General features: G+C 39.5%; 1 protein-coding gene across 5 annotated transcripts; it reads left to right on the top strand.

Moving 5' to 3' along the window:
* The first annotated feature begins 629 nt into the window (after positions 1-629).
* LOC135256782 (uncharacterized) lies at positions 630-5,592 on the top strand. Of its 5 annotated transcripts, none has more exons than XM_064338920.1 (3): positions 630-973; positions 2,715-2,896; positions 4,517-5,592. In XM_064338920.1, exons 1-3 carry the CDS (start codon positions 817-819, stop codon positions 4,835-4,837), a joined length of 660 nt encoding a protein of 219 aa, XP_064194990.1. In that variant the 5' UTR covers positions 630-816; the 3' UTR covers positions 4,838-5,592. The 5 variants fall into 5 exon arrangements, 3 of the variants coding, with proteins under 3 accessions (XP_064194990.1, XP_064194992.1, XP_064194991.1); XM_064338922.1 differs by having other exon boundaries at positions 651-726; XR_010330521.1 differs by lacking the exon at positions 630-973 and adding an exon at positions 986-1,120.
* The last annotated feature ends 7,884 nt before the right edge of the window (positions 5,593-13,476 follow it).

The raw sequence follows: 13,476 nt of genomic DNA, 5'->3' as shown, positions 1-13,476 counted from the left end.
ATCTGTGTTTAACGTAAGCCTAAGAGTTTCACGTTTTGTTCTACAGGATAAATTACAACTTACTTAAAAAAGTAAGTTGTTAACAAGTTGCTATATTGAAACTACAATGCTTGTCACGCGCAGGCCGGCGGGCTAATATGGAACCTTGAGCGGTAGTTAAGAAATGGACCGTTGTTGTAGTTTCAATATAGCAACTTGTTAGCAATTCACTTCTTTAAACCACATAACGGCTTCTAAATTCACGGTTGAGACATTAATTACTGTAATTTATCTCCTAGAACAAAACGTGAAACGCTTAGCCTTACGTTAACCACATACCTTGTTTCCGGGTTGGCGAGCAAAACGACGTCATGACTGTACTCTATTGTTTAATTTAAAGAAATGTACTTTGACACCAGTTCCGGAACCCGACTGAAAGCGGAAAGCAACACGTTTCATACGAGCAACAACTTTTGTACTGACACCGTTTTGAGAAGGCAGTTTCCCTTCTAGTTCTTATATAGTTCAGTGGAGCTGGTGGTGTCTCTGCCCGCAGCTCTTTTGGTCACTCACAGCTCTGAGCGTGGTGACCACACTCGCAGCTCGCTACATACTAGTGTATTTACCACTGCGCCTGCGCATTAACGCCAAATGAGGCAACTATCCTGCACCGGAAACACAATTTTGTCTCCGGTTGTTGCTTGGTTCGCACTTCTACTCGTTTCCGACGATAATCTATGACAAACGGTAACATTAAAATCTCTCGTTTACGCTCATCGACAGGGAAGTGAAAGTAGGCTAATCTGTTTCGCACAGTAGACAGTTCCCTGTACCAGCATGGAGGGGAAAGAATTTTGGACCCGTCCAAAAGTAGAGGAGCTCTGTAAACTATGGAAAACAAAGCCCTCACTGCACAATGTTGATAATGAATGTCATGATAGATGGCACAAAAGGCGTGATACCGTAGACATGGCTCAACATTTGGGCACAACAGGTAAGTCGGTGTTGCTCAACTCTCCAATGGTCAAAGTCGCCCGCTTGGGCGAAGGAACAAAATAAGTCAACAAATACGTCCGCTGAAGGAAAAAAAAATGCTTGGTAGATCAACAAAACTGTTGATTATGGCAAATGGTCCTGTAACGTAAGTATAAAGCAAGGGTAGTGAAATATATATTTCGTTCATGTCGAGCCTGTTTATTCTGTTGCTAACTTTTTACAGTTCTACTGAGCTAGAATGGCTATTGAAGTACCTTGTTTATTTTAGTTCCAAAATGACCAAATCCCCTGACCCTACAGGAGTCCATACAGGACATGTTTATTCCATAAAACAACAATGCAATGTAATACTTTATTCTGTGGTGATTACATGCATTTCTGATACTGGACAAAACCAGGTTTATTTTTCGAAATCGTACCTCGGGATGCATGTCTGCAACACCAGGAAAAAAGTTTGTCGACTGAACGAAGAAGTGAAATTTGATGTGCTAATGATTATCGTGATAGATGACACAAAATGCGTGATACCGAAGAAATTGCTCAACATTTGGGCACAACAGGTAAGTCGAGAGGAATGGTCAAAGTCGCCCGTTTGGGCGAAGGAACAAAATAAGTCAACAAAATACGTCCGCTGAAGGGAAATAAATGCTAGGTAGATCAACAAAACTGGTGATTATGGCAAATGGTCATGTAACGTGAGTATAAATGAAGCAAGGGTAGTGCAATATATATATTTCGTTCATGTCGAGCCTGTTTCCTCTGTTGCTAACTTTCTATAGTTCTGCTGAGCTATAATGGCTATTTGAGTTCTTTACGATACAAGGCTATTTGAGGACGATGGTGTTCAACAAAAACAGCAGCTTGACATTGTCCAGATGAACATAAATGAACTGAACTACCTGATTAAAACAATAGGCTACACGGAAACGTAAGGCTGAAAAATTAAGCATTTTCATTGGTATTAGCAAGGTATTCGTGTAAACATAAATCGTCAAATGGGAAACTGAACAGCGTTTTGCCAAATATTAGGATAATAATAATAATAATAATAATAATAATACTTTAAACAAACATTTTTGGAAATGGCCTTGCAAATGCATTTTCATGACGAGTGTTGGCTTAAATTGCAACGCACAGTGAACGATTAGTTATGTTTAATTTAATACTAATTGAACACTAGCTACAGGAGCAGCTACCCACAAGTGACCTTGCGAATTAAGTTTCAGTCCCTTGAATTGAAACACTTTAATTTAGTCTGTTATGTAAAGTGTTAATTGTTAACAACCAGACTCACAAGCTGTAGAGACTCAATAGCTCCCTAGGCGCCTGTCCTCTGCTTTATAATTAATTAAGGAAGCTATATACAAATAAAAAGTGTTTTTAAAAATCATAACTTGCTTGAAGTCTGCTTATCTACTTCCATGAGTGTAAAAAAAATAAAATAAAAAAAAATTGGTTGCTATTATGTAAAACAGGGTGGTATAGGCATTGATCAACAAGGGCAGACATTATTTGTTACAGGTCCAGAATTTTAACATAATTACTGGAGTTGGACAGACATTGGTAGGGACACAAAAAGTAAACCCTGCCACTCTGGGCAGCAAGCACAACAACTGTGTATCAATGTGAAGTGTGTTGGTTGGCATTTGTATGCTTTTACTTATGTTGTGCTAGTAATTTTAAAATTTATTGATTTGTTTTCATATTACAATGATCCTTTGTTTTTTTCTGCCCAACAGTGGAAGAACTACTGAAAAAAATGAAGAACTTACGAAGTCAATATGCCAGAGAGAGACAGAAGACACGCTTTTCACCTGTCACTAGCTGTCAAGTGTCCTCATCAAAATGGTACCTCTTGTCAGTACTGAAGTTTTTAGAGAAGTCTGATGCCTCAATATCAACCATTGAAGTCAATGAAGAGGTCAGTTTCAAAATCATTTAAATGATAACCACTTAAACCCCAAGAATCCACCCATCTTAAATAAACCTTGTTATTGCCAAAACTATATACATTTCAGAAATTGGTCAAAGCTTGAAATAAAGAGCACATTAGTTCCAAAATTACCAAATTCCCTGTTCCTATGGGAGTCTCACTCAGTAAACATACAGGACATGTTTATTCTAAAAAACAACAATGAAATGTAATACTTCTTTATTCTGTAGTGAATACATGCATTTCTGATACTGGACAAAACCAGGTTTATTTTTCGAAATCGTACTCCGGGATGTCTGCAATACCAGGGAAAAAGTTGTGGAGTCAATTTAACGAAGAAGTGAAATTTGATGTGCTTTACCAATGGTTTGTTCCCAAAAGCCTCTCAAAATGGCACCAAACCTCTCCCAATTGCAATATTGTGAATATCTATTTTTCACACCCATCTTCCACTCCCAGAAGCTAATTTTGCCAAAGGAACCACACAAACTACATTCCATATTTTTGGCTAAGCCCTGTATTTCAGCCAAAAGATATCCTTTTGGAGAGCTTCTATGCATAAAACCTATCCACAATGGTTGCTTATCACACATACTAATAATCAAACCACTTGGTTTTTCCTTGCCGTGTCTTCTGACCTACTTGTGCTCAACTGTCAGAGGAAGGGGAGGGAGAACCAGCTGTAAGTAGGCCTGTAATTTGCATATGCAAACAGCAGCTGTGTTAAATGAGGCAAATCCTCAGGCACTACTAAAGTCAGTGAAAGGATTTTTTACAAACAGGTGCCAATTCTTGAAGCACATTATTTACTAAATGTCCTACTTCAACAACTGATAATAATAATAATAATAATAATAAATAGCAAACCAGTTTTCAACACTCTAAGTTATCAAGGCTTACAAAGGAATTTTACAAGATATGCATGTTTTTGAGATCACCAGGATGTTCCCATAAGAAAACAGACTAGTACTGCCCAGTAGAAGTCGTCCAGGATCAGCTGAGCTGTCATGTTATTAACTGCTGTGATCATTTATGAATATTTAATGAACATGAACTCAGTTCAAACTCGTAATCTCTCTGTCAAAGCTGCAGCAGACATAAAGGTTGCCTTTTTCCACAAGTCTGTTATATATCCAGTTTTATAAAGAGAGTAGTGGTTTGTCACTTGGGGTGTGTCAGGGGATGTTTAGCCAATCAGTCTAAGGCAGCACTGATAGGTCACAGATAGAGAGCATCATATTTGGGAAAGTACATTAGGCCTGCATTTCATGCTCTTTATGAAGTGTCTTGGTCTGATCCAGAATCATTACTTCTGTTTGTATTTTTGCTTTTGATGGACTGAGAACTGGTTTCACCTCAGTCTTTAGAGAAGAATGGCTGACTTACTGGCCACCTAATATTGCACTGTAGGTAATGAATTAACTGAATAACGTCTCATGAAAAAAGAGTGTAGTCACATGTTTCATTTGGAAGCCACAAAAAAGAAATATTTAGCATATAACAAGTGACAGTTTCAGCCATTGAGTTTTTTTCTGAGTAATATATTATAGCATCTGCACATGAGTGTGTTTTTTGAAGGGATGCATATGTCTGGTCACACATTTGCAGGTGACCGAAGACAGATTGAAGACCGACAAGAAGAAGGAGGCCGATTTTCCAAACCAGCCACAGAACGGTAATGCTGGCAGTGTCGCCACGGAGAAAAGGATGAGGCTGGCGTACGAAGACAGATTGGACATTGGGAATGCCAGGGAACCTCCGGCAGAAGACTCCTTTGACATTTTTGGCAAATTTGTTGCTTCGGAACTCAGGCAGATGGAAACGGCGCAAATTCAGAAAGTGGCGAGACTGCGCATACAGCAGGTGTTGCTGGACGTGCAGCTGGACACAGTGATGCAGCTTCCTCACCAAGAGCACTCCCAGTCTTAGTGAAGGAGCACAACGCAGTCCCATAGATGCATATTTAACTGGACAGGCAAGCAGGCCCTCAGCCAGCCTAAGCTGTGTAGCCCCAGAAGTAAGCCTGTACTGCGCGTGTTGAGCGCTAAACATGGAGCTCCCATCAAAGTGAATGGGGAATATCAGACTTTTGAAGGCAAAATAAACCTTCCCCAATAGTATTTTGAAACTCGATTAATAATCGAAACGTTTCATGTGAACAGCAGATTAATTAAATGAAATGTTGAATTTTTTAGGCAAATGTGCAGTAAATACATTTTTATAAATATTTTTCCAAAACTTTTGGACTAAAACAACGACCATTTCACAAAATGAAATTTATGATCACAAAAAACTGACCAATGAGGTTTTCTTCGGTAGTTAAATCATCTTGGTTTTCTACATTGAGCTCAATGGGCAGCTAGCTCTTTTGCACTCAACATGCGCAGTAGAGGCTGTTTTCCATTACTTCTTAGCCTGCACTGCACGTCCTAATCTCTACAGTTCCTATATATGCACTCTGTGCAGCCCTGTAAGGATGAGGACCCACAATTCCAGGCCAAAATGTAAAATGTGACTTACTACGGCCCCCTGGTTAATCCTAATTGCTCTTTTTCTGTTGCTCTATGCTATCTTCCCTTACCCTTTGGTTAGCCTTGTAGGGCAAAGAGGCTACAGCGGTGCCAGTGAAGAATAACATAAATCTCCCTGTCTCTGAAATGTAAATAAAATATGACTTAATAAGACTTGATATGACTTTATGGCATTATTGTAATGGCACAGAGCAGGTGTGTAAGGCACCATATTGATACTGCTCAGGGTTTTTTTCTTCTTTTTCTCATCCACCACTTTGGAAAAATTGGTGTAAAATCCAGATTCTCAAATGCTTGCAAAACCTGGCATGTTTGTACACTGTAAAAAAAGGTACATTTTACGGCAAAATACTGGAAACTGGGTCACCGGACCTTTACCATATAAATACCTGTACCGATATATTAAGCATACGGTAGCAGGCGGTATGTCGAAGAAATATTTCAGTATTTCAGTGTTTCACCTTAAATAAGAGAAGGTTATACTTTTAAGTTTTTCTGGTAACACAGAAATTTGCTTTGTGTCTGCTGCCCAAAAACCACACGTACAACCACAGAGTAAAATGAGTATAAAAAAACACATATGTATGAAGCTATTATCTATATAGAAAAAATAAATAATAAAATAACCATGCCAAAATCACGTGTCGATTCATGTACATGTTATGCCGTGAAATACACATTTTACACATTATCGCATATATAGGTTACGGAAAATCCATCACGTGCAGTATAATTACATTCAATAGTTCCATTTCACAATTGATATTATAAAATACAATAATATAATACAATTATTTACATTTCAGCTGTTTACAGTTTTGTACCTTTGCCACTTCACCATTTTTACAGTGTAGTGGGCAATGGACTGCATCTGTACTGTGAGGTCACATGGTTCGTTGGAAAATCTAATATGGCTGCCACATTTGCTCATTATAAGAAGAGTACCATAAATAAATCAGAAGATGTAGAAGGTGAAAACACTGCACACACGTGGCCTAAGAGATGGGTTTTTAAGCAGGAGGTTACTGGTTCAGGTATGGGTTTGGACTGCAATGTACACTTTCCTTAATGTTACAGTTAAGAACTAAATAAGCTAAGAAGTAAATAAACTGGATTATGAAGTACAGAATATTGTGTACTTTTGCCGCGTTGGTCTGTTTGCATGTCAAATAATTTACTAGAAGTTACACATCAGGTACAGCTCTGGTTGCAATTTTCAATTTAGGAAATAACTAGTTGCTTTTAGCCAATGCCACTTACTGAAGGTGCATTTAACATGTCTAGAAAACCAACACTAGAGCTACAATCAAATCATTGCCATCATAGTGATGTGGGGGCAGTCTACAGTACTTTAGCTTGTGCCTATGCATCACACAGTCCTTCTTCACATCCCACCTTTTGAAGTAAAATTTGAGATATTTTTAAGTATTGCATAAAACCATCACACTTAATTTTTGGACTTATCAGTAATACCCCCTTTTTTCATCTGGCATTTGTCCATGCCTAACCCTCTTGCATAAACATATTATTGTTATGGTTGTCGTTTGTCTCCATTTGGTTGGTTTGTTTTTATGCTGGCACAATAATTGTGAGTCTATTTAAGTACTTTTCACCTTTGATGTGAAGGTAGGAACCCCTGGATCTCAAAGAAAAGTGCATTTACTTTGTGTAATGTATATTAGATAACCATACGTATGTAATAATAATAATAATTATATATATATATATATATATATATATATACTTTTGGAAACAGATTTAAATATTCAATGTATTTCTTTTGCACTGTTATTTTGTATTTTGGGAGAATTGTATTGAGGTTAGCCTATTTGAAACGATTTCATGCAGATCCTCTTGAATGTTTATAATTATTGTCTGAGAACACTAGGTGGCAGTATTTAGTTTTACCAAAACACTGTTGACATTTCACTCACCATGCACTCATAATAACTGCAGTAGCAGCAGTACCTCATGCAAAAGATTTAAAGGTTGAAAAGGAACTCAGTCTGTCATAGGGTATATTTTCCCAATGAGAACCAATCAAGTAGGATCATATTAATGTTGAACAAAAATAATAAATGCACACAATAAGTGTTTTTATGACGATATGTTTCATAAAATTAACAGTAAAACCTGAATACACTGGTAACATATAACAACGTAACCAATTTTTTGTCAAAAGAAATTAAAGTATTTTAAAAAGTATTTGCTTCTATTTGCACATACCTTGGCCCATGACAAAATCTCATTATAACCACTTGTGTCCAAGGAATTCAAACACGTAAAGGAAGTTAAAATGCACAACCCTCCTGGTATGTAAGCATATGTCAGTGGGAATGAGATGCAGATGTTTGGCAATGAGCCCATTGGTGCTTTTTTGCTTCGCTGGTATGCTGTGCATGATTGGATGGTTGGTCTTTCAAATTCCACCATTTGTTATCTGTGCAGCCAAAAATTATTATCATATAATTCATTTTATAACCCTCCGACCTCCCCCCCTCCCCCTTGAAAAGCAGCATCAAACTCCTCCATTCAGTGTTTCATGAAGATTAAGAACTTAAAGGAAATAGATCACAGCATCCAGATGTGATGAAGGACACAATGGCAAAGGACATCAGGCAAAATAAGAATTTCTTGAGCCTTTCAATTTTTCTTTTAAGAAAAGGTAGGTGAAGTTTAGAAGTAGTAGTTTTAAAGCTTTTACTATTTTCACTGATCGTGAAATCCTCTTGGTCCAAAAATATTATTGTATGTTGTCTGTCCATCATTTCATTGTTGGTGAAATCAAAGATTTGTGATTTTTTAATATGAAATGCAAAAGACAAACAGTCCGTGTACAAAGCATATACTTCAGTGAGACATCTCTTACGTTTTCAATGGTGTTTTTATTATAGGACCCCGAGGCCTAAAATCAATTGACATCAGCCAGAATATGAGTGCAGCTCAGTTAACTGCATTTGGTTTCATTGCGAATAATTCTTGGTTGGGGATAGGAGTAAAATAACCACATAATATATAGTCTTGTGTGACGTTGACTTAACATTAGAAATAAATGTGGAGGATCATAAATCATGTGGTTGTCTTGGACATTTTGATGATTAGGAAAGGAGAATTCTTGATTTACATTAGTTTATGGACATTTACAAATAGCCTGTTTACCCAAGGACACAGGATATTTACTGCCATAGAAAATGTCAGGGTCTGGTGGCCAATCCAGCCCGGTCAATATGTCTTTGTCCAGTGGTGCATCCCATAATTTTGAATCAAATTTTAATTGTATCTGTGCTGGCTCCGAAGTTTAAAATCCCTTAAGCGTATGTCATGTCCCTTGCCCCGTTGACACACAATGGCATAGCATTGTTGCCATTGTCAGCATTGCTATGCGTCAACTCCGAGATTAAGTTAACAAGTTGTTCAGAAGCTGCCTGAACAAAAGGCATTTTCATTAGCGCTAGGCGCTGCCACCTGTTTTACATTCCAGTCACTTTCTAAAACGGTGACGTTCCCACTTCCTGTCCAGGGAGTACAGAGAAAAATGTGCCTGTCCCACCTGCCAGAGAGGAGTGTGGGTAATGTAAGCGCCAGGAAAGGTTTCCATTACGGCTCCTGCCGTATGACTTACTGCGACTGTCACTGGTAACGGGAGAGGATCAGCAAAATAAACTTTTCTGGCTTAGGTTCAGATGTCATTCCGGAGGGCTAACCTAATATTTTGACAAGAACTTCTTGAGAAATGGAGACATTCAGGCACTTGCCTAGGTCTTTTTCTCCAGAGCTTGCATTCCATTCCGAAGTTTCTTTTATATTTGCTACCGCGATAGTGATTGTTTCTCATTGTCTGAAGTCTGAACACTTTTGGTTAATGCCTTGCATGGAATTCCTGAAGAAGAAGAAGCAGTACAGGACAAAACACTGATCATGTTATGGTGTATTTTAAAATACATTCTTGGCTATTTGACAGCTATTAATGTGGGGTGCAGATTCTATCACATTTACCTACTTTGCTATGTTGTGGACCTGTATCACTGGTTTGGGTGTGCACGTGTTAGTATTTTTTGTCATACTAACACATTATGTACAATCTATTCACCCGGTCAAGCATTGTGAAAAGCAATATATAGAAAGCTGTTTGCATGAGCAATTATCAGATCAGGCTATTTATAGCTTGCATTGCTCGCTGAGGAAAATTGCTGGCGTCTAAAGCGTTAACGTATTTGAAATATTTATTTGACTCGTGTGTGCGAATGACACAGAGTGCTGCTGCCTCCTCTTGGCATCGTAAGATTGCTGCCGTCTGCTGGGAGTTTTCAGTGACTGAGTGTGCATGCCCACGGCCCGTGTGCAGTTATCCCCAGAGGCTGTAATAATCCTGACAGTTTGCCTGAAGTTGGAAGAGAACCTTGTGCTTTTCCGCATGGAAAACCTTGCAGATACACCCGGGGGGTTCTGCCCGGCTATGGCAACTGCCTCCACTGCCTTTGACACAGAGAATATGTTGACATGCACAGGCCCATTAATTCAGACGCTGACAGGTAGACCCACTGGGAGCTTGAAATGTTGTTATGCTGAATAAACAAGGGCGAAGGGGAAGGTGGCAAAAAACAAGGCCCTGTGTGTGCCAGGGAGGAAAGGGAAATGATGTCAGCAGTGGAGCGAGGCCACGGGAAAGGGGAAGCGGAGCCATGGGAGTAGCTGCTACCCCGCCCCCCTCTCCTACACAATACAGGCCACTGTGAGCATCATCTTATGCCTTGCGCACACTACGCAACTTTCAAAATCCAAACAATGGAGAGCATCTAAAATTTAATGACCGTCTCTTATAAAAATCACTGGTATTTTCATCCTAGGAATGCTCACACTAAACATGTGTTCTCAGTCTATGGTCAAGAGATTACACACAAAACGAGCCATGCTTGAAGACTTGTGATAAAATCAAATCAGTTTATATTCTCATGAGAGCCACAGACTAGCTTAAGGCTGTATTGGCAGAGCTGCGATTGAGTCTCTGACCGTCTCAGATTAAAAGGCCGTCGGGGTGCGTATGCGCAGCGTTCATGCAAAGACTTAATATTTTTAGAAGATTTTCTTAACATCTTGAAACCCGAAAAATCGTTCCTGAAAATCCTGTAGTGTATGCTAGGCATTACTGGCACATTGACCAGGCCTGGTGGTTAGCTATGATGTCACCCGGCCGATGTGTCTCTGTGTCACCTCAGTGTAGAGCTCCCAGACCTTGGCCATTTTGCCAGGATTGGCTGTTATTTCTGTCGCCTGTGCTCATAAAGGCTTCTCTGTTTTGCTCTCGCATGTGACGGGGCTGCGGTGGCCCTCAGCGGCTTGAAGCTGGCAGCACCCATATTTAAACAGATTCCACTGCAATTAGCAGGGAAAACACAGCCTCCTCCCCTGTTCACTGCGACGTTATGCCAAAGCCTCAGGCAGACTGAAACCCCTACTGTGTCCACTGCCAGCAGGTATATGTGTGTTCATTTAATTCATGTTTTCTTTAGTGGTTTTTCTTTGTTTTAAATTTCACCATAGAGCTCAGCACTTCCAAACAAAGCTTCTTCTCGTGCTATCCCAGGAGGCAAACACATTCCCGACAGTATATTGTAAATCCACACTCTTTTAGCTTCAGGACAATTCACCAGCTATCTTGCATTGCCTTACCAGCAGATCCTGATCCTGATCCTGAGCTGTTACTGTGCTGATTACTTCAGCTGTTCACGAGCACACCACCATGGTGCCAATTGACAAGATGCTGGTGGACTGACAGGTGTGCCACTATATTGGGCCACTGTATGCTTGCTAGCTTGAATGTACGTAATGCATACAATACATGTACAGTACAAACAACAAACAAGCTATATGAATGGATTGATGTGCATGACTCTCATAGAAGTACTTACTGGGTAATGTAGGGGCAAACAGCGTAACATGAGTTCAAAATATCCCAAGGAAACTTTTCAATGAGAAAAATGGCACACTTGCATACTTTTTCTCGTAAAATAAAATATTGGAATTCCCCTGTTAATAAAACAATACTTGCTTGCCAGGCTTGTGCAAGGAGTGCGTAGATTATAAATAAACAGAAAGAAACACATACAATCTGTCAGGCTTATTCTGATGCATAGCTTGAGCTCTCCAGGATCAGGATCTCCATTATGGCTCAGTGCCTTTTCAGGCTTGTGTCCAAAAACAATGGATACCTGGCATCGCTTTCGTTCAGGAGGGAAAGATGGGGATGAAAATATTATGGTCTCCATGGATACAGCATGAAGACTGTAACAGGTTCAAGCAATAACTTCAGTTCCTTGAATCCCGTTTAATTATATATAGCTATCGAGCATCTTGCCAAATCTTCCGGGAACAACCTTTTATGCATTTTATTGATACAAACATTAAAACAATAATTTCAGAGAACATTCTGTCCCGACAGTCAAGGAGCGTAAGAATTCCAGGACAGCACCATATACGAAAACCATGTTTTTATTGTTATGATTTAATGTGCCAAAAAATAATTTCCATTTGTCTATATATCAGACTCACGTTAAACATGACCTTAAAATAATTCAACCCTTTAGTACTGGTCAAATTTGAAAACACTCTTTCAGATTCTTGACACAATCAACTAAAAATGTAATGATCCAAAATGCACGATCATACAAATTTTAAAAATTGTTGAAAATTGGTGAAAAAAGTTTACAGATTTAGAGTGTAGAGTTTGTTTTCAAATTGTTAAGAATTCAAATAGCAGGAATTTTGCTGGTTTCACCACAGAGTTAAGTATTTTGAATAATGATTTTACCATGGTCTAATAAATATAAAACGGTAAACTGTCCTTTAAACGGTAAACACCACTTTTAGAAAATAGCTTTTGTTGATCGTTACATTGACATACCAAGACACTACAAAGTAAGAGCCAGCAGCAGCATATTATAATGCCAGCTCAGATCTACTAAGTAATGCACTTACAGTATGTTGGTCTCTCTACACCCCTACCTGTGGAAGCCATAAACAGGCCTGGACTACAGGTAATGTGATTGGCTGCTCTGTCAGGTAGCATTTCCCTGCTGCAATGCTCATTTTGGATGACATCAGCTTTGCCTGTGTGTCAGGGGGCTGATGGCCACAATGTTTTAAATTCTCTCCTGGTACTTTGGTAAGATTTCAGCCAAAATGGCGGTCTTTCTCCCTGGGCACAATCTTTACATATTTCGAGAGTGAGTATCTGCTTTCTGGATATCCTCATGACAGTAAGTTTCCTCGCACATACGCGAACCAGCTGTCAGCCACCGAGTTCCAACTGGAGACCTTTGCAATGCGCTCAGAAATGTGCGTTCCTGGGCCCTGGAAATAAAAGGCGATATCTGGATTCTGCGGGAAACAGTTATTAAGTGGGCCACCTGATGAACTGAAAGCTCACAGCTGAGAATCAGTCACTGTGTGGGCACGTATCCTCATGCTGCAAATTGAATTCAGATGTTTAATGTTTCTTCGCACCGTGCTTTGCCCTTTGCGTTTGGGAGGGTAAGCGTGTTACCACATGATCGGTCCAAGGCTTTCAGTTTCCACACAAGTCTGATATCTCAATGTCTCAGAGATCCCCAAACAATAGACATTTTTTGATCTGAGCTCAGCGATGCGGAAAATAAATTGCCAAATTATTTTTCTGGCAGCATGCCGCAAGGTTCATTACAGGTACTGGGTAAATGCAGGCAACATTTCATTATGTTTTTGAGACTTGGAAGAGGTGCTTCAATTTGTGCACTATGATCTGTGTTAATGGAATTAAATGCAACCACTCTATTACACGATGTTCAGTGCGGCAAGCAGCCATGTTTTTTATGCGTCCCTCCACCTTTTTCTCCTCACTTAGGAATGCCCAATCTTGCTACCTTCATGCAACCTTCATTTTCAGTTCAGGAGAGTGCAGACAAGCATGCGCTTACCTCCGATGCACGTGATGTCAGCAGCTGCTTCTTACCGAACTGCAGTTCGTGATTCAGGCCCGCACAGACATGAGTCGGAGGAAGA

Source organism: Anguilla rostrata, chromosome 6 (assembly GCF_018555375.3).
Source record: "Anguilla rostrata isolate EN2019 chromosome 6, ASM1855537v3, whole genome shotgun sequence".
Classification (NCBI taxonomy): Eukaryota; Metazoa; Chordata; class Actinopteri; order Anguilliformes; family Anguillidae; genus Anguilla; species Anguilla rostrata.
The sequence above is the reverse complement of the archived record's forward strand: the minus strand, read 5'-3'. Positions and strand labels throughout refer to the sequence as shown.